Source organism: Bombina bombina, chromosome 4 (genome assembly GCF_027579735.1).
Source record: "Bombina bombina isolate aBomBom1 chromosome 4, aBomBom1.pri, whole genome shotgun sequence".
In the NCBI taxonomy this organism is placed as follows: Eukaryota; Metazoa; Chordata; class Amphibia; order Anura; family Bombinatoridae; genus Bombina; species Bombina bombina.
Window position 1 is genome coordinate 406770638 of NC_069502.1, and position 26962 is coordinate 406797599.

General features: G+C 44.4%; 1 protein-coding gene across 3 annotated transcripts in view; it reads left to right on the plus strand.

Annotated features, from left to right (window-relative positions):
• Positions 1-26962, plus strand: part of ACAP2 (ArfGAP with coiled-coil, ankyrin repeat and PH domains 2) — a 379535-nt gene that overhangs the window by 159432 nt on the left and 193141 nt on the right. For all 3 annotated transcript variants that reach the window (XM_053710199.1, XM_053710201.1, XM_053710202.1), the window contains one exon: positions 26849-26944. In XM_053710199.1, the coding sequence (XP_053566174.1) occupies positions 26849-26944 (96 nt within the window). The remainder of the gene's footprint in view (positions 1-26848; positions 26945-26962) is intronic.

Below are 26962 nucleotides of genomic sequence, written 5' to 3' on the forward strand. Positions count from 1 at the left end.
CCCCACAAATGGCCCTTTTAAGGGCTGGTAAGGTAAAAGAGCTTTGAACTTTATTTAATTTAGAATAGGGTAGGGCATTTTTTTATTTTGGGGGGGGGTTTGTTATTTTATTAGGGGGCTTAGATTAGGTGTAAGTAGCTTAAAATTGTTGTAATATTTGTAAAATGTTTGTAACTTATTTTTTTATTTTTTGTAACTTAGCTTTTTTTATTTTGTGTACTTTAGTTAGTTTATGTAATTGTATTTAATTGTAGTTATTTGTAGGTAGTTTATTTAATTAATTTAATGATAGTGTAGTATTAGGTTTAATTGTAACTTAGGTTAGGATTTATTTTACAGGTAATTTTGTATTTCTTTTAGCTAGGTAGTTATTAAATAGTTAATAGCTATTTAATAACTATTCTAACTAGCTAAAATAAATACAAAGTTACCTGTAAAATAAATATAAATCCTAAGATAGCTACAATATAATTATTAATTATATTGTAGCTACCTTAGGGTTTATTTTACAGGTAAGTATTTATTTTTAAATAGGAATAATTTATTAAAGTATAGTGTAGTGTTAGGTGTAATTGTAACTTAGGTTAGGATTTATTTTACAGGTAAATTTCAGTTTCTTTTAGCTAGGTAAGCTATTAAATAGTTAATAACTATTTAATAGCTATTGTACCTAGTTAAAATAAATTGAAAGGTACCTGTAAAATAAAAATAAATCCTAAGATAGCTAGAATATAATTATTATTTATATTGTAGCTATATTAGGGTTTATTTTAAAGGTAAGTATTTAGTTTTAAATAGGATTCATTTAGTTAATAAGAGTTAATTTATTTAGATTTATTTAATTAATATTTAAGTTAGGGGGGCGTTAGGGTTAGACTTAGGTTTAGGGGTTAATAATTTTATTACAGTGGCGGCGGCGTAGTGGGGGGCAGGATAGGGGTTAATAAATTTATTATAGGTAGCGACGGTGTAGGGGGGGGCAGATTAGGGGTTATTAAATTTATTATAGGTGGCGACGGTGTAGGGGGGGTCAGGATAGGGGTTAATACATTTAATATAGGTTGCGGCGGGTTCAGCGAGCGGCGGTTTATGGGTTAATACATTTATTATAGTTGCGGTGGGCTCCGGGAGCGGCGGTTTAGGGGTTAATATGTATAGAGTAGCTTGCGGTGGGCTCCGGGAGCGGCGGTTTAGGGGGTAATAACTTTATTTAGTTGCAGCGGTGTAGGGGGGACAGATTAGTGGTGTTTAGACTCGGGGTACATGTTAGGGTTTTAGGTGTAGACAGCTCCCATAGGAATCAATGGAATGTCTGTCAGCAGCGAACTTGTACTTTCGCTATGGTCAGACTCCCATTGATTCCTATGAGATCCGCCGCGTCCAGGGGTGGCGGTTTGAAAACCAGGTACGCTGGGCCGTAAAAGTGCCGAGCGTACCTGCTAGTCATTTGATAACTAGCAAAAGTAGTGAGATTGTGCCGCACTTGTGTGCAGAACATCTGGAGTGACGTAAGAATCGATCTGTGTCGGACTGAGTCCGGCAGATCGAAGCTTACGTCACAAAATTCTACTTTTGCCGGTCTCGAGCCTTTGATAACTAAGGCGTATCAGCCTCGCCACAAATACGCTGTGGAATTCCAGCGTATTTGAGGTTGACGGCTTGATAACTAGGCCCCATGGTGCTAAAATCGAAAACTACCTCACTTTTTAGCTTTGTTACAATTTGTACAAATGAGGTTGATTGAACCCAGATACCATTTTGCTTGTCCTCCAGTTCATGCAAATATATTTTGGGAATGAATGCAAATAACTACCCACTATGCAGTGCTTTAAGTGCTATCTATGTTTAAAAAGAGGAACTTTTTTTTTTAATTCTTTTTATTAAAAGTACTCAAGGTGACAATTGAATAGGTTACAACATTCGGTATAAAAACATTGTCACAGACATTATACAACATTCTGCAGTCTTATACAAATCTCAACACTTTTAAAGAGTCAAACAGGTAACATAATTAAATATAAGTCAGATAACATAATTGAATATAATTATTTGAAATACAATTATTCAGCTGTAGTAAAAGATAAGTTGTCAGTCTAGACCAAGGCTTCTTAAACTTTTTCAGTTTGCGACCCCTTTTTGCGCAATACATTTTTACGTGACCCCGGGTATATAAAATAGGTATGCAGATAAAACATTTACTGATAATAAATTATACTCATACTCGCCCCTTCATACTCATTCTCCCCCTTCACATTCATACTCCCCCCCCCTTTCATACTCACTGCCCCTTCACACTCACACTCCCCCCTTCCATGCTCATGCTCTCCTCTTCCATGCTCACTCCTCTGAACCTTCCATACTCATACTCCCCCTTCCTTGCTAATACTCAATACTTACTGCCTCTTCCGTGCTCACTCCCCTGCTTCTTTCATACTCCCCCTTCATATTCATACCCCCCTTCATATTCATACCCCCTTCCATTCTCATACCCTCCCTCCGATGCTTATACCCCCCATCCATCTTTCAGCCAGCATGTTCAGCCAGCACCAGGTTCAGTGCCTGGCAGATTAAAGAGGTCTTGTTATATATTATAAAACACCAGGTTTATTAAAGAAATACCCCAAGTGTGTTAATGCTAACATCTATGAGAACTACATACCCATTTATCCAGGGGGACCTTTAACAGGGAGCCAGTCCCTTGATACAAGTCCAGTGTTAGCTGCCCTCAGCGTCTCCTGCAAGAAGAGTCCCATGTACCTCTGCAGCAGGTACCTGCATGCCCTCTTCTTAATGGATTCTGAAAATGGCCAAGGCATGGCTAACACTAAAAAATGCCACACTCAGTCACTTTACAGTCCCCACTAACCCGGTCAGAAGCGCACGCAAGGCACGTTACAAGTCATTACAGTCAGTCTTTTCACATCACTATCCTAAGTGCAACCCAGGCAACCATATGTGGTCCAGTACACAGCTTGAACAGTAATTGCAACTAATTGACTCCTCTTATTGCTCTCTGACACCGGTCTACTCAGGTTGTTTCTTGCTCTTGCTGGTGATGCCTCACTTTCACTTTTCCCATCCTTCCGATGTTGCGAGGGCTGACAATCTGCCTGCGGTACACCGGGAGGGAAGGTGCGCTGCTGTGCACCTTAGAGGGAACATGCCTGGAAGGGAAACAATTTAAAAAAAAAAAAACACACACACAGGCCCGCAACCCCCAGTTTAAGAAGGGCTGGTCTAGACAATGGTGCAAGTAACATTTAACCATATAGGAGAAGAGTGTATAAATGGTAACTCATTTAAACTGAGATAAGGTACCCCTAAAAAAAAGTGTATTAAAAAAAACACCAATTTCAATGATAGACCAATATCGCAGTTTTATTGATCTTACTAACTACAGCTTGAAAAACTAAAAATGGTCTCTTAGCAAGGCTATAGGGCTATCATTCCATAATGCAGCACATCTAAATGGAAGTCTCAGATGTCTTTTATATATTAGCAAAAGAACAAGACGAAATTCCCTGTTGTAACTCACTCACTAAAAGTAAGCAAACCCTGGTGCTGAACAATGCCAACATCTTCAAACCCTTTAGCACTATATGAATACCACAGGAGAGTACATTCAGATAGCACAGGAGCTTGAGGCAGCAAAGTCCCATAAATGATATATGTTCAAATATCAGCTGTTATTCACACACACTCACCCTGCTTGAAACGTAGCCACAGAACTCACTTGAACAAATCCCGGAGTAGGTGCCAGTAAGGAAATTCGAACGTCATAAGTGAACCACAGCTCCGCTGTGGGATTATTCACTGACCGATTCTTATTTCATTGCGAGTACAGCTTGCACCGATGTCTCTCCTCAAGTTTGGAGTGTGACGTCACTTAGGGGTTGTGTGAGTATCTCCCAAATCTGCTCCAATCCACTCTCCCGGTTTTACCGGCTCTTCAACTCTTCTAGGTACCGTGTACAAGGGCGGCTTCTCGCACCAGGTGGAGGCTGCTGAGACTCTTGTAGTAAACGGACTCCTTGTCCGGAATCAATATAAAGCAAAGACGGATAAAGAGTCTCTATTCAAGTTAAAAACATCCATATACTTTATTTGTAATTTAAGGATAAAAATCCAATAACACCAGCACAGAAACAGGAGACAGCTGGTCCTGTTTCTGTGCTGGTGTTATTGGATTTTTATACTTAAATTACAACTAAAGTCTTTGGATGTTTTTAACTTGAATAGAGACTCTTTATCCGTCTTTGCTTTGTCTTATATATTAGCTTATGTTAAACTGGTTATAAAGCAAACAATCCAAAGGAGATCTCATATATGCAATCCAGAACAGTCTCACCATTCAACATAGTGTTTTATAAATTGAATCATATTGGAATTAAGAATAATCAGGAGGGTGAGAGGACAGATTACAGGGTTCCAAACTGGAATTAAATAGCTTTACTAATAGATGTGCATCTTCCTAAGGCTGTTTCTCCATGGCAGCATGAGTTTACAAAGAGAGGACAAACATTAGATGTCATCTTAAAGGGACAGTCTAGTCAAAACTAACCTTTCATGATTCAGATAGGACATGCAATTTAAAAAAAAATTCCAATGTACTTTAATCATCAAATTTTGCTTTGTTGAATGATAAACCTAGGTGGTCTCATATGCTTATTTCTAAGCCCTTGAAGGCCGCCTCTTATCTCACTGCATTTTGACTTTTTTCACAGCTAGACCTCGCTACTTCATGTGTGCCATATAGATAACATTGTGCTCCCTTCTGTGGAGTTATTTATGAGACAGCACTGATTGACTAAAATGCAAGTCTGTCAAAAGAACTGAAATAAGGGGACAGTCTGCAGAGGCTTAGATAGAAGGTAATCACAGAGGTAAAAAGTGTATTAATATAACAGTGTTGGTTATGCAAAACTAGGGTATGGGTAGACTGTCCCTTTAATTTTAAAGACGATCCATGCTAAATCCACAGTATAAGCACATCATTCTCAATATCACAGGTTTTAGGACATAAATGAGCCGCTGATAATCAAACGAGGCAATGTGGGACGAATATATCTTGCTTCTACAATGTTAAAGTGATTGGTAAATTTCAGACTTTAAAAATGTTGCAAGGAAAAATATATTGGTGTACAAACAAAACCCCATAATTATATTTATATATTATATATATATATATATATATTTATATATATATATATATATATATATTTATATATATATATATATATATTTTTTTTTTGTTTGTTTGTTTCCCCCCCCCCCATCTAAAGGGGAGGAGAGTCCACGGCTTCATTCATTACTATTGGGAATTTAGAACCTGGCCACCAGGAGGAGGCAAAGAAACCCTAGCCAAAGGCTTAAATACCTCTTCCACTTCCCTCATCCCCCAGTCATTCTTTGCCTTTTGTCACAGGAGGATGGCAGAGGAGTTACCGGAGTTTTGGAGTATTCTCTTATGGAGGGTAGTACTCTTCGAGGTGGGACTGGAGTTTTAAGTAGTCCTGTCAGCCTCTCAGTGAGAGCCTGGGCGAAAGTTCGGAGATGCAGGGAGAGTCTTTCTGTGAAACCATCCCGACTCATATTAACAGCTCCATAAGCAATCAGCGTTGACAAGTTTCGCTGCCTGCTTTCTTCACTCAAGTCCATGTCAGGAGCGAGGCTACTTACCTGTCACACTTGAAGGGCTGTGTTCCTGTTCCACGGCGTAGATTCTGGTAAGATCATTTAATTTTTTTCTTAATAATGATAACATAGAAAACAGTGTGGCGCCTTTTTATCTTTACAGAATCAAGGGTTAATATTCCTGGAAGGGGGATTATTGAACAGGGGGGGGGGGGGTTATACATGATATTGTTTATTGTGCCATTGCTGCGTTATGTGCGTGATGAGGCTCTGGAATGTGTGGAACTTTCAGATTACTTGCGGAAACTTTGCACTGCCATTTTTGGCGTGTTATTCCCTAGTGCAGGGCGGTCCTGCCAGGCATTCCATGTGACTAGGTGTGGATATCTATCCTTCCTGTTGATCTGTGGCGCAGGAGACGTAGCGGTTTCTGTAGTCCTTGTCCTAGGAGGTGGTGAGTGCCCCGGCCATTGGTGGTATAAAGGTGACTTTTTAATAAATAAAGTCAGTCTATCCAAGCGCGCTCTCCTTCCTTGATAAAGTGAGGAGGTTCTGGTATATCAGCCTGCTTAAAGGGACATGAGAGCCAATTTTTTTCTTTCGTGATTTAGAAAGAGCATGTCATTTTAAACAACTTTCTAATTTACTTCTATTGTCTAATTTGCTTCATTCTCTTGATATCACTTGCTGAAAGCATATCTAGATATGCTCAGTAGCTGCTGTAAATAGATGTCTAGTACTACTGAGCCGTCCACCTCTGAGGGTTCTTCGTCCTGGGAGATGCGTTCCCTACATTCATCTATGATTGCACATGCAGTGCCCCGGGGTTCAACCGTTACTCCTTCGGGAGAGACTCGTTGGCCGTCAGACTTTGCAGACCAACTGGAATCGGCAGTTTTGAAAGTGATCCATGCCTTACCACGTTCTGCTAAGCGCAAGCATAGGGTTTATCATAGCGGCCCGGCCCAGGGTTTGTCCTCTGCCGACGGAAGATCCAGAGGCCCTATATGATGACGAGGCCCACTCCGATTCTTTGGCATGAAGGGGCGGCCCCCGACCGGTACTTATCCTCTAAACCTCCAGCGGTGGAGGAGCCTGGTTATAGGTTTAGGTTGTAGAATTTACGCTTTCTGCTTCGGCAGGTGCTCCTACTCTTGGAGGTTCCGGAACCTAAGATACCAGAGGAACCTGCGATTCCTAAGCTTGACAAGGTATACGAGGACAGGGTAGTACCTCAGTCTTTCCCGGTTCCTGCTAATATTATTAAGAATGAATGGGAGCGATTTGGTTCTTCCTTTCTTCTGTTATGTGTGATCAGTCCACGGGTCATCATTACTTCTGGGATATAACTCCTCCCCAACAGGAAATGCAAGAGGATTCACCCAGCAGAGCTGCACATAGCTCCTCCCCTCTACGTCAGTCCCAGTCATTCTCTTGCACCCAACGACTAGATAGGATGTGTGAGAGGACTATGGTGATTATACTTAGTTTTTATGACTTCAATCAAAAGTTTGTTATTTTACAATAGCACCGGAGCGTGTTATTACTTCTCTGGCAGAGTTTGAGGAAGAATCTACCAGAGTTTTTTACTATGATTTTAACCGGAGTAGTTAAGATCATATTGCTGTTCTCGGCCATCTGAGGGAGGTAAAAGCTTCAGATCAGGGGACAGCGGGCAGATGAATCTGCATTGAGGTATGTAGCAGTTTTTATTTTCTGAATGGAATTGATGAGAAAATCCTGCCATACCGTTATAATGACATGTATGTATACACTTCAGTATTCTGGGGATGGTATTTCACCGGAACTACTCTGTTAAAAGTCACTAATCCTTTTAATAAGTATTTATCATGTTAAACGTTTTTGCTGGAATGTAGAATCGTTTACATTTCTGAGGTACTGAGTGAATAAATATTTGGGCATTATTTTCCACTTGGCAGTTGTTTGGTTTTAATTGTGACAGTTTCGTTTCTCTTCACTGCTGTGTGTGAGGGGGAGGGGCCGTTTTTGGCGCTCTTTGCTACGCATCAAAAAATTCCAGTCAGTTACTCTTATATTTCCTGCACGATCCGGTTCATCTCTGACAGATCTCAGGGGTCTTCAAACTTCTTTGGAGGGAGGTAGATTCTCTCAGCAGAGCTGTGAGAATTTTATATTGACTGTGAATAAAAACGTTGCTCTGTAATTTTTATGTCAAATTTAATTATTGTTATTTTTCTAATGGGAACAAACCTTTGCTAAAAGTTGTGTTGTTTTAAAGTTTGATGCTATAACTGTTTTTCAGTTCATTATTTCAACTGTCATTTAATCGTTTAGTACCTCTTTGAGGCACAGTACGTTTTTGCTAAAAAAGATTATAACCAAGTTGCAAGTTTATTGCTAGTGTGTTAAACATGTCTGACTCAGAGGAAGATATCTGTGTCATTTGTTCCAATGCCAAGGTGGAGCCCAATAGAAATTTATGTACTAACTGTATTGATGCTACTTTAAATAAAAGTCAATCTGTACAATTTGAACAAATTTCACCAAACAGCGAGGGGAGAGTTATGCCGACTAACTCGCCTCACGCGGCAGTACCTGCATCTCCCGCCCGGGAGGTGCGTGATATTATGGCGCCTAGTACATCTGGGCGGCCATTACAGATAACATTACAAGATATGGCTACTGTTATGACTGAAGTTTTGTCTAAATTACCAGAACTAAGAGGCAAGCGTGATCACTCTGGGGTGAGAACAGAGTGCGCTGACAATACTAGGGCCATGTCTGATACTGCGTCACAGCTTGCAGAGCATGAGGACGGAGAGCTTCATTCTGTAGGTGACGGTTCTGATCCAAACAGATTGGATTCAGATATTTCAAATTTTAAATTTAAATTGGAGAACCTCCGTGTATTACTAGGGGAGGTCTTAGCAGCTCTCAATGATTGTAACACCGTTGCAATACCAGAGAAACTGTGTAGGTTGGATAAATACTTTGCGGTACCGGCGAGTACTGACGTTTTTCCTATACCTAAGAGACTAACTGAAATTGTTACTAAGGAGTGGGATAGACCCGGTGTGCCGTTCTCACCCCCTCCAATATTTAGAAAGATGTTTCCAATAGACACCACCACTCGGGACTTATGGCAAACGGTCCCTAAGGTGGAGGGAGCAGTTTCTACTTTAGCTAAGCGTACCACTATCCCGGTGGAGGATAGCTGTGCTTTTTCAGATCCAATGGATAAAAAATTAGAGGGTTACCTTAAGAAAATGTTTGTTCAACAAGGTTTTATATTGCAACCCCTTGCATGTATCGCGCCGATTACGGCTGCGGCAGCATTTTGGATTGAGTCTCTGGAAGAGAACCTTAGTTCATCTACGCTAGACGACATTACGGACAGGCTTAGAGTCCTTAAACTAGCTAATTCATTCATTTCGGAGGCCGTAGTACATTTAACCAAACTTACGGCTAAGAACTCAGGATTCGCCATACAGGCACGTAGGGCGCTGTGGCTAAAATCCTGGTCAGCTGATGTTACTTCTAAGTCCAAATTACTTAATATACCTTTCAAGGGGCAGTCTTTATTTGGGCCCGGTTTGAAAGAAATTATCGCTGACATTACAGGAGGTAAGGGCCACGCCCTACCTCAAGACAAAGCCAAAGCTAAGGCTAGACAGTCTAATTTTCGTCCCTTTCGGAATTTCAAAACAGGAGCAGCATCAACCTCCACTGCACCAAAACAGGAGGGAGCTGTTGCTCGTTACAGGCAAGGCTGGAAGCCTAACCAGTCCTGGAACAAGAGCAAGCAGGCCAGGAAACCTGCTGCTGCCCCAAAGACAGCATGAACCGAGAGCCCCCGATCCGGGACCGGATCTAGTGGGGGGCAGACTTTCTCTCTTCGCCCAGGCCTGGGCAAGAGATGTTCAGGATCCCTGGGCGCTAGAGATCATATCTCAGGGATACCTTCTAGACTTCAAATTATCTCCCCCAAGAGGGAGATTTCATCTGTCAAGGTTGTCAACAAACCAGATAAAGAAAGAAGCGTTTCTACGCTGTGTACAAGATCTGTTATTAATGGGAGTGATCCATCCGGTTCCGCGGTCGGAACAAGGACAAGGGTTCTACTCAAACCTGTTTGTGGTTCCCAAAAAAGAGGGAACTTTCAGGCCAATCTTAGATTTAAAGATTCTAAACAAATTCCTAAGAGTTCCATCGTTCAAAATGGAAACTATTCGGACAATCTTACCCATGATCCAAAAGGGTCAGTACATGACCACAGTGGATTTAAAAGATGCTTACCTTCACATACCGATTCACAAAGATCATCACCGGTATCTAAGGTTTGCCTTCTTAGACAGGCACTACCAGTTTGTAGCTCTTCCATTCGGATTGGCTACGGCTCCAAGAATCTTCACAAAGGTTCTGGGTGCCCTTCTGGCGGTACTAAGACCGCGAGGGATTTCGGTAGCTCCGTACCTAGACGACATTCTAATACAAGCTTCAAGCTTTCAAACTGCCAAGTCTCATACAGAGTTAGTTCTGGCATTTCTAAGGTCGCATGGATGGAAAGTGAACGAAAAGAAGAGTTCTCTTTTTCCTCTCACAAGAGTTCCATTCTTGGGGACTCTTATAGATTCTGTAGAAATGAAGATTTACCTGACAGAAGACAGGTTAACAAAGCTTCAGAATGCATGCCGTGTCCTTCATTCCATTCAACACCCGTCAGTAGCTCAATGCATGGAGGTGATCGGCTTAATGGTAGCGGCAATGGACATAGTACCTTTTGCACGCCTACACCTCAGACCGCTGCAATTGTGCATGCTAAGTCAGTGGAATGGGGATTACTCAGATTTGTCCCCTACTCTGAATCTGAATCAAGAGACCAGAAATTCTCTTCTATGGTGGCTTTATCGGCCACACCTGTCCAGGGGGATGCCATTCAGCAGGCCAGACTGGACAATTGTAACAACAGACGCCAGCCTACTAGGTTGGGGCGCTGTCTGGAATTCTCTGAAGGCTCAGGGACTATGGAATCAGGAGGAGAGTCTCCTTCCAATAAACATCCTGGAATTGAGAGCAGTTCTCAATGCCCTTCTGGCTTGGCCCCAATTAACAACTCGGGGGTTCATCAGGTTTCAGTCGGACAACATCACGACTGTAGCTTACATCAACCATCAGGGAGGGACAAGAAGCTCCCTAGCAATGATGGAAGTATCAAAGATAATTCGCTGGGCAGAGTCTCACTCTTGCCACCTGTCAGCAATCCACATCCCGGGAGTGGAGAACTGGGAGGCGGATTTCTTGAGTCGCCAGACTTTTCATCCGGGGGAGTGGGAACTTCATCCGGAGGTCTTTGCCCAAATACTTCGACGTTGGGGCAAACCAGAGATAGATCTCATGGCGTCTCGCCAGAACGCCAAACTTCCTCTCTACGGGTCCAGATCCAGGGATCCGGGAGCGGTTCTGATAGATGCTTTGACAGCACCTTGGAACTTCGGGATGGCTTATGTGTTTCCACCCTTCCCGCTGCTTCCTCGATTGATTGCCAAAATCAAACAGGAGAGAGCATCAGTGATTCTAATAGCGCCTGCATGGCCACGCAGGACTTGGTATGCAGATCTAGTGGACATGTCATCCTGTCCGCCTTGGTCTCTACCTCTAAGACAGGACCTTCTGATACAGGGTCCATTCAAACATCAAAATCTAACTTCTCTGAAGCTGACTGCTTGGAAATTGAACGCTTGATTTTATCAAAACGTGGTTTTTCTGAGTCGGTTATTGATACCCTGATACAGGCTAGGAAGCCTGTTACCAGAAGGATTTACCATAAAATATGGCGTAAATACCTATACTGGTGCGAATCCAAAGGTTACTCCTGGAGTAAGGTTAGGATCGCTAGGATATTGTCCTTTCTACAAGAAGGTTTAGAAAAGGGTTTATCAGCTAGTTCATTAAAGGGACAGATTTCAGCTCTGTCCATCTTGTTACACAGGCGTCTGTCAGAAAATCCAGACGTCCAGGCCTTTTGTCAGGCTTTAGCTAGGATCAAGCCTGTGTTTAAAGCTGTTGCTCCGCCATGGAGTTTAAACTTAGTTCTTAACGTTTTACAGGGTGTTCCGTTTGAACCCCTTCATTCCATTGATATAAAATTGTTATCTTGGAAAGTTCTGTTTTTAATGGCTATTTCCTCGGCTCGAAGAGTCTCTGAGTTATCAGCCTTACATTGTGATTCTCCTTATCTGATTTTTCACTCAGACAAGGTAGTTCTGCGTACTAAACCTGGGTTCTTACCTAAGGTAGTCACTAACAGGAATATCAATCAAGAGATTGTTGTTCCATCCTTGTGTCCAAATCCTTCTTCAAAGAAGGAACGTCTTCTACACAATCTGGATGTAGTTCGTGCCCTCAAGTTCTACTTGCAGGCAACTAAAGATTTTCGCCAAACTTCTTCCCTGTTTGTCGTTTATTCTGGACAGAGGAGAGGTCAAAAAGCTTCTGCTACCTCTCTCTCTTTTTGGCTTCGTAGCATAATACGTTTAGCCTATGAGACTGCTGGACAGCAGCCTCCTGAAAGAATTACAGCTCACTCCACTAGAGCTGTGGCTTCCACTTGGGCCTTTAAGAATGAGGCCTCTGTTGAACAGATTTGCAAGGCTGCAACTTGGTCTTCGCTTCATACTTTTTCCAAATTTTACAAATTTGACACTTTTGCTTCTTCGGAGGCTATTTTTGGGAGAAAGGTTCTTCAGGCAGTGGTTCCTTCTGTATAATGAGCCTGCCTATCCCTCCCGTCATCCGTGTACTTTTGCTTTGGTATTGGTATCCCAGAAGTAATGATGACCCGTGGACTGATCACACATAACAGAAGAAAACATAATTTATGCTTACCTGATAAATTCCTTTCTTCTGTTGTGTGATCAGTCCACGGCCCGCCCGGTTTTAAGGCAGGTAAATATCTTTTAAATTATACTCCAGTCACCACTTCACCCTTGGTTACTCCTTTCTCGTTGATTCTTGGTCGAATGACTGGGACTGACGTAGAGGGGAGGAGCTATGTGCAGCTCTGCTGGGTGAATCCTCTTGCATTTCCTGTTGGGGAGGAGTTATATCCCAGAAGTAATGATGACCCGTGGACTGATCACACAACAGAAGAAAGGAATTTATCAGGTAAGCATAAATTATGTTTTTCCCCTTCTTCCTTTAACAGTTTCCTGTTCTGTACTCTGTTTGAGCTGTGGGGGACCATCCCTAAGGTGGATGGGGCTATCTCTACGCTCGCGAAGCGGACGACTATTCCCCTCGAGGATAGTTCGTCGTTTAAGGAGCCCATGGATAAAAAGCTGGAAAACATGTTGAGAAAGATGTTTCAGCACACAGGGTTTGTTCTTCACCCGTTGCGGCGGTCGCTGTAGCTGCAACATATTGGTGTGAATCCCTGTTCGAAATGGTCGAGGGGGAGACATTCATCGACGAGATACAGGAGAAGATTAAGGCGCTGAAGATCGCCAATTCTTTCATCTGTGATGCCAATATGCAAATTATTTGCCTGAATTCTAAGGTCTTAGGTTTTTCTGTTTTAGTGCGCCGGGCTCTGTGGCTAAAATCTTGGTCTGCGGACATGACCTCTAAGGCGAGGCTGTTGTCCCTGCCTTTTCAAGGAAAGATCCTGGATTGGATTCGATCATATCCACGGTTACGGGAGGCAAGGGAGCTTTCCTACCGCAGGATAAGAAGGCTAAGCCTAAAGGAATTACTTTTCGTCCCTTTCATGCAGACTAGACCCAGCGCCAGCAACCTGCCACAAAAGCGGACCAGTCCAAGGGATCTTGGAAGCCGGCTCAATCTTTGAGCAAGTCTAAGCAGAGCAAGAAGCCCGCTGAGACTAAATCGGCATGAAGGGGCGGCCCCCGACCGGTCTCCGGATCATGTAGGGGGCAGATTATCTCTATTCTCAGACGCTTGGTTGCAGGACATTCAGGAACCTTGGGTTCTAGAGGTGGTCTCCCATGGTTACAGGATAGGTTTCAGATACCATCCGCCCGAGGGCAAATTCTCCTTTCTGGTCTTGGAGACAGGTTTGACAGGAGGAAAACCTTTCTAGAGTGTGTGAGAGATCTCGCCTCTCTCGGGGTTATCGTACCAGTACCCCTAGCCGAAAGGGAACTAGGGTACTATTCCAACCTTTTTGTGGACCTAAAGTGTTTAAGCAAGTGTTCCATCGTTCAAAACGGTAACAATCAGATCTTTTCTGTCCCTAGTTCAAGAGTGACAGTTCATGACGACTGTAGACTTGAAGGACGCTTACCTTCATGTGCCAATTCACAGGGACCACTTCAGATTCCTAAGATTTGCGTTACTTGAGCAAAAACACTTCCAGTTTATGGCCCTTCCTTTTGGTCTGGCGACGGCCCCAAGAGTCTTCACGAAAGTTCTGGGGGCACTGCTTGCAGTGGCCAGATTCAGAGGCGTTGCTGCGGTGGCCCCTTACCTGGGCGACATCCTAGTTCAAGCGCTGTTGCTCAGCCTCGCAGAGGATCATTCTAGGGCTCTTCTTCTTCTGCTCCAATCTCACGGTTGGAAGATCAACGCAAAAAAGAGTTCCCTGGTTCCCAGCAACAGGGTGGAGTTCCTGGGCACGATAATAGACTGTCCATGAAGATATTTCTCACAGATCAGCTGTGCAGGAAGCTTGCGTCCACCTATCTTGCCCTTCAGTCCTCCACAAGCCCGTCAGTGGCTCAATGTATGAAGGTGATAGGTCTTATGGGCCTATAGTTATCAATGTCTGTTGGACCTGATCCGACAGAGCGGATCAGGTCCGACAGAGATCGCTGAATATGGCGAGCAATACGCTTGCCGTATTCAGCAATACACCAGCAGCTCATAAGAGCTGCTGGTGCAACGCCGCCCCCTGCAGACTCGCGGCCAATGGGCCGCCAGCAGGGGGTGGCAATCAACCCGATCGTACTCGATCGGGTTGATTTCTGGCGATGTCTGTCCGCCTGCTCAGAGCAGGCGGACAGGTTATGGAGCAGCAGTCTTTGTGACAGCTGCTTCATAACTGCTGTTTCTGGCGAGTCTGATGACTCGCCAGAAACACGGGGCATCAAGCTCCATTCGGACCTTGATACATATGCCCCATGGTGTCAAGCATAGAGGTCATCCCATTCGCCAGGTTCCATCTCATACCTCTTCAATTGTGCATGTTGAGACAGTGGAACGGCGAGCATTCAGATTTATCATAGCTGATATCCATGGATGCTCAGACTCGGAACTCCTTCTCTTGGTGGATTCGTCCGGAGCAACTGTCCATGGGGATATCCTTCTTGCAACCTTCCTGGGAGATTGTGACAACGGACGCCAGTCTGACAGGATGGGGAGCTGTTTGGGGTGCCAGGATGGCACAAGGAAAGTGGTCCAGGGAGGAGTCTCTCCTTCCGATCAACATCCTAGAACTATGAGCGGTTTACAATGCCTGAAGGCTTGGCCTTGTACCTCAGTGGCTTACATCAACCATCAGGGGGGTACGAGGAGCTTCCTCGTGATGAGGGAGGTGTCTTGGATTTTGGAGTGGGCGGAGTCCCACGACTGCTCGCTCTCAGTGATTCACATTCCAGGTGTGGACAACTGGGAAGCAGACTTTCTCAGCAGACAATCCTTCCATCCGGGGAAATAGTCTCTTTACCCCGAAGTGTTTGCAGAGATTTGTCACAGATGGGGATCGCCGGAGATAGATCTCATGGTGTCCAGACTCAATTGCAAGCTACCTCGATACGAGTCGAGGTCCAAGGATCCCCAGGCAAAGCTGATAGATGCCTTAGTGGTTCCTTGGGGATTCAGCCTAGCTTACATTTTTCCACCTTTACCACTTCTACCTCGCGTAGTGGCACGCATCAAACATTAGTGGACCCCGGTCATTTCTGATTGCTCCTTCATGGAGGACGTGGTTTGCGGATCTGGTGGGGATGTCATCCTCTCCGCCGTAGAGGTTATCCTGTCGCAGGGATCTGCTGTCAAAGGGCCCCTTTCAACATCGAAATCTAGATCTCTGAGACTGACTGCGTGGAGATTGAATGCCTAGTCTTAGCCAAGAGAGGCTTTTCAGAGAGTGTGATTGATACTCTAATTCAGGCAAGGAAGCCAGTAACTCGTCGCATCTACCATAAGGTGTGGAGGACTTACTTGTCCTGGTGTGAGAAGCATGGATATCCTTGGCATAATGTGAAGGTATCCAGGATTCTGTCCTTTCTCCAAGATGGTTTGTAGAAGGGTCTTGCCGCTAGTTCCTTAAAGGGATAGATTTTTCGGCATAATCGGTTTTGTTGCATAGTAGACTCACTGAGCTCCCTGACATTCAATCTTTTTTGTTCAGGCTCTGTCTAGAATCAGGTTTGTCTTTAGACAGTTGGCTCCACGTTGGAGCTTAAACTTAGTCCTTAAAGGGACAGTCTACACCAGAATTTTTTTTTTTAAAAGATAAATAATCCCTTTATTACCCATTTCCCAGTTTTGCATAACCAACACAGTTATAATAATATACTTTTAACCTCTGTGATTATCTTGTATCAAAGGCTCTGCAAACTGACCCATTTTTCAGTTCTTTTGACAGACTTGCAGTCTAGCAAATCAGTGCCTGCTCCCAGATTACTTCATGTGCATGAGCACAGTGTTATCTATATGAAATATGTGAAAAACTGTTAAAATGCAATCTGAAAGAGGTGGGCTTCAAGGTCTAAGAAATTAGCATATGAACCTCCTAGGTTAAGCTTTCAACTAAGAATACCAAGAGAACAAAGCAAAATTGGTGATAAAAGTAAATTGGAAAATTGTTTAAAATTACATGCTCTATCTGAATCATGAAAGTTTATTTTGGCCTAGACTGTCCCTTTAAGCTTTTGCAGAGGGTTTCCGTTTGAACCTATGCATTCCATAGACATTAAGATTCTGTCCTTGAAGGTTCTCTTCCTGTTGGCTATTGCATTGGCACGCAGAGTATCTGAACTAGCTGCCTTGCAATCTGATCCTCCTTATCTGGTGTTTCATGAGGATAAGGCTGTACTTCTCACTGGGTTGAGGTTTCTCCCCAAGTTGGTGTCTAACCATAACATCAATCAGGAAATAGTGGTTCCTTCTTTGTGTCCTAACCCTTCCTCTTCAAAGGAGAGGTTACTTCATAACCTGGATGTGGTTCGTGCCTTGGAGTTCTATTTTCAGGCTACAAAGATTTTCAGACAGTCTACATCTCTTTTTGTGGTGTATTCTAGGACACGCAAGGGGAAAAGGGCCTCTGCTACTTCTTTGTCTTTTTGGTTGAGGAGCTTGATTCGCTTGGCTTATGAGACGGCGGGACATAAGCCTCCTCAGAGGATCACGGCTCATTCAACTAAAGCTGTGACTTCATCTTGGGCCTTCAAGAATTAGGCCCCTATGGAGCAAATTTGTAAGGCAGCTACCTAGTCCTCCTTACACACTTTAACAAAGTTTTACAAATTTGACGTTTTTGCTTCTGCGGAAGCTGTTTTTGGGAGAAAGGTTTTGCAGGCTTTGGTGCCCTCAGATTACGGTCCGCCTTTTACCCTCCCGGTTTCATTCAGTGTCATCTAGAGCTTGGGTATATGTTCCCAATAGTAATGAACGAAGCTGTGGACTCTTCTCCCCTTTTAGATGGAAAACATAAATTATGCTTACCTGATAATATCATTTCCATCGAGGGGAGGAGAGTCCACGGCTCCTGCACGTATCTCCGTTTGGCAGCCCTAAATGTATTCATCTTTTGGCAGCTTTTTTTACCCTGATATTTCTCCCACTGTTCCTGGTTCCCTCGGCAGAACGACTGGGGGATGAGGGAAGTGAGGGAGGTATTTAAGCCTTTGGCTGGGGTGTCTTTGCCTCCTCCTGGTGGCCAGGTTCTAAATTCCCAATAGTAATGAATGGAGCCATGGACTCTCCTCCCCTCAACGTTTTTGTAAATATTTTATTATATCTTCATGTGACAACACTGAAGAAATGACACTTTGCTACAATGTAGTTAGTGAGTGTACAGCCTGTATAACAGTGTAAATTTGCGGTCCCCTCAGAATAACTCGCCACACAGCCATTAATGTCTAAACCGTTCTCAAAAAAAGTGAGTACACCCCTAAGTGGAAATGTCCAATTTGGGCCCATTAGCCATTTTCCCTCCCTGGTGTCATGTGACTCGTTAGTGTTAGAAGGTCTCAGGTGTGAATGGGGAGCAGGTGTGTTAAATTTGGTGTTATCGCTCTTACACTCTCTCATACTTGCCACTGGAAGTTCAACATGGCACCTCATGGCAAATAACTGTCTGAGGATCTGAAAGAATTGTTGCTTTACATAAAGAAGGACTAGGCTATAAGAAGATTGCCAAGACCCTGAAACAGAGCTGCAGCACGGTGGGCAAGACCATACAGCGGTTTCACAGGACAGGTTTCACTCAGATCAGGCCTCGCCATGGTCGACCAAAGAAGTTGAGTGCACATGCTCAGCATCCTATCCAGAGGTTGTCTTTGGGAAATAGACGTATGAGTGCTGCCAGCATTGCTGCAGAGGTTGAAGGAGTCGGGGGTCAGCCTTTTAGTGCTCAGACCATACGCCGCACACTGCATCAAATTGGTCTGCAGGGCTGCCGTCCCAGAAGGAAGTCTCTTCTAAATATGATGCACAAGAGAGCCCGCAAACAATTTATTGAAGACAAGCAGACTAAGGACATGGATTACTGGAACTATGTCCCGTGGTCCGATGAGAGAAAGATAAACTTATTTGGTTCAGATGGTATCAAACGTGTATGGCGGCAATCGGGTGAGGAGTACAAAGACAAGTGTGTCTTGCCTACAGTCAAGCATGTTGGTGGGAGTGTCATGGTCTGGGCCTGCATGAGTGCTGCCGGCACTGGGGAGCTACAGTTCATTGAGGGAACCATGAAAGCCAACATGTACTGTGACATTATGAAGCAGAACATGATCCCCTCCCTTCGGAGACTGGGCCACAGGGCAGTATTTCAACTTAATGACCCCAAACACACTTCCAAGACGACCACTGCCTTGCTAAAGAAGCTGAGGGTAAAAGTGATGGACTGGCCAAGCATGTCTCCAGACCTAAATCCTATTGAGCATCTGTGGGGCATCCTCAAATGGAAAGTGGGAGAGTGCAAGGTCTCTAACATCCACCAGCTCTGTGATGTCGTCATGGAGGAGTGGAAGAGGACTCTAGTGGCAACCTGTGAAGCTCTGGTGAACTCCATGCCCAAGAGGGTTAAGGCAGTGCTGGAAAATAATTGTGGCCACACAAAATATTGACACTTTGGGCCCAATTTGGACATTTTCACTTAGGGATGTACTCACTTTTGTTGCCAACGGTTTAGACATTAATGGCTGTGTGTTGAGTTATTTTTAGGGGCCAGCAAATTTACACTGTTATACAGGCTGTACACTCACTACTTTACATTGGAGCAAAGTGTAATTTCTTCAGTGTTGTCACATGAAAAGATATAATAAAATATTTACAAAAATGTGAGGGGTGTACTCACTTTTGTGAGATACTGTATGTGTGTATGTATGTGTGTGTGTGTGTGTGTGTATATATATACATACACACATACACACACACACACACACACACGAGTCCACAAGAATATTCATTACCTATGGGAAATACTATTCTTGGCCACCAGGAAGAGGAAAAAGACACCCCAAACAAGGCTATAAATATGCCTCCTACTTCAGGTTGGCAGAGAGAGGTGCTCTGTTATGAAAAGATGAAGTTCTACATGGATTGGCTCAATGTGCGAGTTATAATATATCCATATAAATCTCTGGAGTATTGGTATATATTGTGCTGGTCGACGCTGGATTTCCCATGCCTCTTTCCAGTTTAACCTAAATCTCCTGTCTGTTATTGCGGTGTTTTTCACACTAGGTACGTTTTTAACCTCTTTCATGGCATTTTGTCTAATAAAGAAGGGGGATAGGTTTGGTTCCTACCCTAGGAAATGTCTTGTTCATATTTTAATCCCTTGTGACAGACATTTGTTTGTTGTTTATAAACTAGAGTCAGGGGCTGTGAGGGCTGTGCCATGGTGCTTTAATTGCAGGACAGTGACAAGCCTTATATATTTCCTGTCATGGGGTGTACTAAAATGCTAGGCTATGTTTTAATACAGGCCGCTGCAGTGGGTTGTTACTTGTTCCCGCCCTAGAGCGTTTTCGCAACATTTCCGCTTCAAATCCACTGCACAGTAGTCCTGTGGGAGAGCAGCAACGCTGCTGGGCCGGTCCAGAGTGGGTAAGACTCCCTAAACATGGCTTACAAGGGGACAGTTATTTGGGTCTTGGGACCTATGTGTTCACAAATACTTTTTTGTTTATTATGGATGATTCTATGCTGTTACAAAGTTTGGAGGAATCTTCCTCTGTGACTAAATTTGAAAAAAATAAGTGTATGCTTTTGCATATTATCCACTGTAAACCCTTTGACACTGCACTATAAATGTCTCATCTAGGAGGCCCAAGCGGTCAGACCGCAGAAGAGCCCCCTTCGGCTGGTCCCTGGAGGGCGCTACTACAGCTTCTCAGGCTTTGGGTGATGCAGACATTTCTGTTCAACAGCCAATAAACACTGAAAGCCGCTTAGCTCCGGCTGGGATGGGCCGTCTATCCCGACGATCTTTCAGCCCTCATTGAGGCAGCTCTGTCTGCTGTCCTGAATGCTAGACAGGTATCGGGGAAACGTAATAGAACGTTTAAACATTGCTCTCCGACATGTAGCCCTGGTGTGACCGATAGTTTTGGGCAACCTTCTGAGGATGACCCTTTATTTAGCTCTAAAGGAGAAAATTCTTCCTCTGACCCTTCTGATTCCGAGTCGGAAGATGACTTGGAGGAGGGGACGATTAGGCTTAAATCGGATCTGCTTTGGCTACTGCTGAAGAAGGTCCTGTCGACCCTGGGAGTACTGGCGGCAAAACTGCCGGAGGAGGACCCCCTTTACCCCTTCGGGGGCCTTTAAGATATCTTTTCCTGTTTCTGCAGCCCTTGTGGAGGTCTGGAATAGTGTAGCTAAGCTGGATGGTGTTATCTCCATATTGTCCAAATGCACCACTATCCTCCTTGCGTACAGCAAGTCCTTTAAGGATCCCCTAGATAAAAGATTTGAGGGACACCTCAGATGACTCTTACTCCAGTTTGGCACCCTGTTTCATCCTGCCGTAGATCGATGTAGTCACTGTGGCGGCTAAATTCTGGTGTGAGTACTTGGCGGAACAGATTACCATGGAAACTACTCTGGAGGAAATTCAGGATGATAGTCTCTAGATGATAATAGATGATAATCTCTGAAGCTGATGCCTTTTTCCAGATTATTCGCATCAATGCTAAGAACGCCTGTTTTGCAGTTATGGCCACGAGGGCCTAGTGGCTCAAGTCGTGGTCTGCAAACAACGTCTCTAAGTCTCTGCTTTTATCCTTTTCCTTTAAGGGCAAGTCTCAATTTGATATGGTTCTGGACTTTCATACCACAGGATAAGAAATCTAAGCCTAAGAATTGTTTGACATAGCATTTTCTTTTCTTTACAACCGAACAGGAATCATAGTGGTGCGGAGACACCTAAGACAGAGTCTCCAGGGTGACCTGGAAACCCACACAAGTGTGGAATAAGAACAGACAGCCCAAGAAGACTTCTCAAGACAGTCAGCATGACGGCTCACCACCAACCTAGGAGCAGATTGTGTAGGGGGGCAGACTCTCCTTTCAAAAGGAATGGTCTCATTGTGGTTCTAGACATTGTTCTTTAGAATAGGTTTTCAGTCTCATCCTCCGAGTGTCCATCTATTGCTGTAAAGAAAGCGGCTCTGCTCTGTTGTGTGGACTTCCTTTTCGCAATCAGGATTAGTGGTTGCAGTTCCCCAAGCAGAAAGAGGAAAAGGGTTCTACTCCAACCTCTTTGTGGTTCTCAAAACAGAGGGCACTTTCCTCCCTATTTTGGATTTGAAGGGACTCAACAAATTCGTAAAGGGTTCCCACCTTTAAGAGTGAAACGATAAGGTCCATTCTTCCCCTAGTTCAAGAGGGTCATAGATTTAAAGGACATGCACCTTCACATCCTAATACACAAGGATCATTGCCGTTTCCTTTGCTTTGCCTTCTTAGACAAGCACTACTAGTTTGACGCTCTTCCTTTTGGACTGACTACAGCACCTTGAGTGTTCACCAAAGTGCTGGGAGCTTTACTGGATGCGGTTTGTCTGCAAGGGATTGTAGTGGCCCTGTACCTCGACGGCATTCTGGTTAAAGCCCCATCCTTTCCAGTGGCTTGGGATCACACACAGAGGTTACTCGTGTCTGCATCACATGGTTTTAAAGTCAACCTAGAAAAGAGCTCTCTCATTCCAGAGACAAGAGTACACTTTCTGGGAATGATCATAAACTCTCAGTATGCGCATCTATCTTACAGACCAGCGCAAGGAGAAACTTCAGGGAGCGTGTTGTGTGCTTCAGTCCATTGTCCATTGTTCAATAGCACAATGCATGGAGGTGGTAGGTCTCATGGTTGCGGCATCGGATGCTATACCATTTGCTTGCCTTCATCTGAGACCACTACCGTTGTTTATGATCAAACAGTGAAATGGAGGTCACTCAGATCTGTCTCAGTTCATCCATCTGGATGCTCAGATGAGAGAGAGTCTTTGCATGGTGGCAATTTCCAGCTCCAGTTCTCCTAGCAATGAGTTTCTGTCATCCCGCCTGAGTAATATTCACCACATACGTGAGTCTGTCGGGCTTGAGGGCAGTATGGGGTTCTCTGAGAGCTCAGGGAACCTGGTGCCTGAAGGAGGTATCTCGACCTATCAACATTTTCGAGTTGAGGCCTATATACAACGCACTTCTAGCGTGGCCTTAATTGGGTCAGTCGGACAACATCACTACAGGGTGGCCTACATAAACAATCAGAATGGCACCCGAAGCTCTCTGGCAATGTAGGAAGTGTCTCGAATCTTACAGTGGGCAGAGAGACATCAATGTCAGATCTCCGCTATCCACATTTCAGGTGTTAAGAATTGGGAAGCGGATTTCCTGAGCGAGCAGGCAGACTCTTCAGGGGAGTGGTCTTTGAATCAGGAGGTTTTTTTGGAGATATCTAGCAGATGGGTGTTCCAGATATAGATCTTATGGCTTCCCGCTTCAATACCAAGCTCCTGAGTTTCGGATCGAGGTCCAGAGATCCTCAGGGAGAGCTAGTGGATGCTCTAGCAGTTCCTTGGTACTTCAACCTTGTTTATCTGTTCCCTCTGATTGTTCTGCCCCGGGTGGTTGTTCAGATCAAACAGGACAGAATTCCAACTATTCAGAAACCAGGTACGCAGATGTTGTGAGATTATCCTCAGCCCCTTCTTGGCGGTTGCCTCTTTGTCAGAATCTGCTGACTCAACGAAAGTTTCTTTACCAAAATCTAGATACTCTGAGGCTTACTCCCTGGAGATTGAACAGTTGATTTTGGCTCAGAGTGGCTTCTCTGAAGATGTGATTGATACTATTATTCAGGCTTGCAAGCCGATCACCAGGAGCATCTACTATAACATATGGAGAACTTATCTTCACTGGTGTGACCATTGAGGTTTTTCTTGCTGTAGGGTGAAGACTCCACGTTTCCTTCAGTTTCTCCAGAAGGGTCTGAAGAAAGGCCTGTCGGCCAGTTCTATCAAGGGTCTCATATTTGCCCTTTCGGATTTTATCTGTTTTTAAACCTGTTGCTCCTCCGTGGAGTTTGAATTTGGTTCTTAAGGTTCTTCAGAGAGCTCCATTTAAGCCTCTGCATTCTGTTGATAGCAAGTTACTCACTTGGAAGGCAGTCTTTTTATTGTCCGTTTCCTCTGCTCGCAGAGTGTCAGAGCTTTCAGCTTTGATGTGTGATACTCCGTATTTGGTGATCCATCAGGATAAGGCTGTGTTGAGGACTCATCCATGCTTTCTACCTAAAGTGGTGAATACTTGGAACATAAATCAGGAGATTGTGGTTCCTTTTCTTTGTCCTAATCCGTCTTCCGCCAATGAGAGACTGTAACACAATTTGGACATGGTCCGAGCATTGAAATTCTACCTTCACGCTACTAACGAGTTTAGTCAATCTTCTTTCTCGTTCATCCTGTATTTCAATTTGGCTGAGAATTCTGATCAGTATGTGGTGTCCACTACTTGGACCTTCAAGAATGAGGCTTCAGTTGAGAAGATCTGTAAAGCTGCGACGTGGTCTTCCTTACACACTTTCAAGAAGTTGTACAAATTTGATGGAGAAGGGTTCTGCAAGCTTTTGGTGCTTACTATTTAGTACTACCTTCCCTACTTTCCCTCCCGAACATTAGTGAACTCCACAGCCTCTTTTGGGTATTGGTTTCCCATAGGTAATGAATATTCTCGTGGACTCACTGCCAATAGAAGGAAAATAAAAACTTGGCATCTTCTGTTCCTCTGCCTCTTTATTTCCTCATTTGGCTGGGCAGTGAAATAAAGAGCAGTCCCACCCACTTTCTACATAAGCTTCCTAAGGGCTTTCAAAGGGCTGGACTTCAAGAGTGTCATATGACACACACAGATTGGATGTTCATTGGAATTGTAAAAAAAAAAAAAGTTCATCCCAGTGTAGTAGTAATGCTTCTATTACCTCTGATCTAATGTATCCCATGTCCGAACTAAACAAGCGTCTAAAGTTATACTATTGACTGTCTTTTTTTAAACCAGATCATTTATCAAAATATCCTATATAATAAAAAGCCAGGTATGTTTGTCAGATGCAGTCATGCACAGTAGAGACTGCAATGACAAACAACACCTGGCCTTAACATTCAAATCATCAGTGTCAGCATTTGTGGAGCTTGTCTGCCGCAAGTTCAGTGGAGTGTGTGAGGATCAGTGGAGCACGTGAGTTGAATGAGAGAGGCCGTGATGGGGGTGTGGCCGGGTGGGAGCACCACAATGGGGGCGTGGCTCACTGGTGGGTGTGGCCAGCGGCAGTGTGCGTGGCTGTGAGAGAGCAAAAGAGTGGGGAGAGAAAACAAAATAGAGTAGGGGGGAGAGAGAGCAAAAGAGAGAGAGAGAGCGCAAGAGAGGGGGGGAGAGAGAGCAGGAGAGGGGGGGAGAGAGAGCAGGAGAGGGGGCGAGAGAGAGCGCAAGAGAGGGGGGGAGAGCAAGAGAGGGGGGTTAGAGAGAGAGCAAGAGGGGGGGAGAGAGAGAGAGAGCAAGAGAGGGCAGAGAGAGAGAGAGCAAGAGCAAGAGAGGGGGGAGAGAGAGCAAGAGAGGGGGGGGGAGAGAGAGCAAGAGAGGGGGGGGAGAGAGAGCAAGAGAGGGGGGGGGAGAGAGCAAGAGAGGGGGGGGGAGAGAGCAAGAGAGGGGGGGAGAGAGCAAGAGAGGGGGGGGGGAGAGAGAGCAAGAGAGGGGGGGAGAGAGCAAGAGAGGGGGGGGGGGAGAGCAAGAGAGGGGGGGGGGGGAGAGAGCAAGAGAGGGGGGGGGAGAGAGCAAGAGAGGGGGGGGAGAGAGAGCAAGAGAGGGGGGGGGAGAGAGAGCAAGAGAGGGGGGGAGAGAGAGAGCAAGAGAGGGGGGGGGAGAGAGCAAGAGAGGGGGGAGAGAGAGCAAGAGAGGGGGGAGAGAGAGCAAGAGAGGGGGGGAGAGAGAGCAAGAGGGGGGAGAGAGAGAGCAAGAGAGGGGGGAGAGAGAGCAAGAGAGGGGGGAGAGAGAGCAAGAGAGGGGGGGAGAGGGGAGAGCAAGACAGCGGGGAGAGAGAGAGCAAGAGAGGGGGGAGAGAGAGCAAGAGAGGGGGGGAGAGAGAGAGCAAGAGGGGGGGGGGAGAGAGAAAGCAAGAGGGGGGGGGGGGAGAGAGAAAGCAAGAGGGGGGGGGAGAGAGAGAGCAAGAGAGGGGGGAGAGAGAGAGCAAGAGGGGGGGAGAGAGAAAGCGAGAGGGGGGGAGAGAGAAAGCAAGAGGGGGGGGGAGAGAGAAAGCAAGAGAGGGGGGGGAGAGGGGGGCGAGGGAGTCCAAGAGAGGGGGGAGGGAGAGAGCAAGGGGGGGGAGCAAAAGAGGGGGGATAGAGAGTAAGGGGTGGGACTGCTGTACTGCAAAAATTGACCCGTCTACACGGGCTTTAGGACTAGTATTAAATAATTAGTCAGTCATTATTGAGAAAAAAAAATGTTTTAATTTTTTTTGCTTGAAAGGTGTCTCTCCATTAGTGTTACTGTTATTTTCTGCTATTAGCCCGGGATCAACTAATCCCTAGATATGTGACAAAAATGTCTTGTTAGTAATAACAATTTTAACTGAACCTTTTTCATCCAAATATATTTAGCATATTTTATTTCCTGTCCTTCAATATGCATTAGAATTGGTTGAATGTCATTTTACATCCATGTGACACCTCCAGCCAAGTGCTGTGATATATTAATGTGGTGTCTAGACACACTGGTTGAGAATCCCTGGTCTATAATGAGCATTTTTCTTTTTTTAGCTTTTTGACTTCACTACTCAAAACAACTTTTCTGTACTGCAGCCTTTACAGCAAAAGCCACTTGTCAACTTTTAAATTTTGTCCTCATGCACTGCTTCCTCCTGCCGTGTATGTAGCTGTACATGCAATTAGGCATATAGGTTAAAAATGGGACTTAACAATGTATGCATGAATTTTTCATGTCTCCATTATAATACACTGATTTTATGCTTCGTAATTTCCCTGGGAATTGCAATGCTTCTGAAGATATGCTCTGCCCTTCTTATAACTGAAGAACAGCTTATTGATTTCAGTTCAGTCATCTGGGCTGTGGAAAGACAATACTGCTGTGCTGTAGTGCTTAGCTTGTTTTACGTGCGCCAAGGATGATCTCCTGCAGGGCTGAATGCAAGCATGTGTTAATATATATTTGGTTTGTAATACATCTCATTTCTCAACCAGGGGACTATTAATAAAATCAAGTGCAGAATAATGCATTTCATAAATGTTTACAACCTAACAGTATTGTGTGGTGCTTGAATTTTACATTGAAAGAGATTGATTTTGTAGGTTTTTGTCTTTACTGAGGCCAGTAGGCTCATACACATTTTCATTTATATTTAGTGGTTTATGGTATTTCCTGCTAATATTTTTCTGAGCCCTTTATTTACAAAATTTACAAATGTTATCGGCAATGTTATCTTGTCTAACAAATGTTTGTAACGTATTCTCTTTCCTTCTGTTTATCACAGATGCTGTCTTTTATGTTTGCCCATTTGACTTTCTTCCATCAAGGCTATGACCTTTTCAGTGAACTAGAGCCATATATGAAGGAGCTAGGTGCACAGGTAAATGCAAGATTCTCT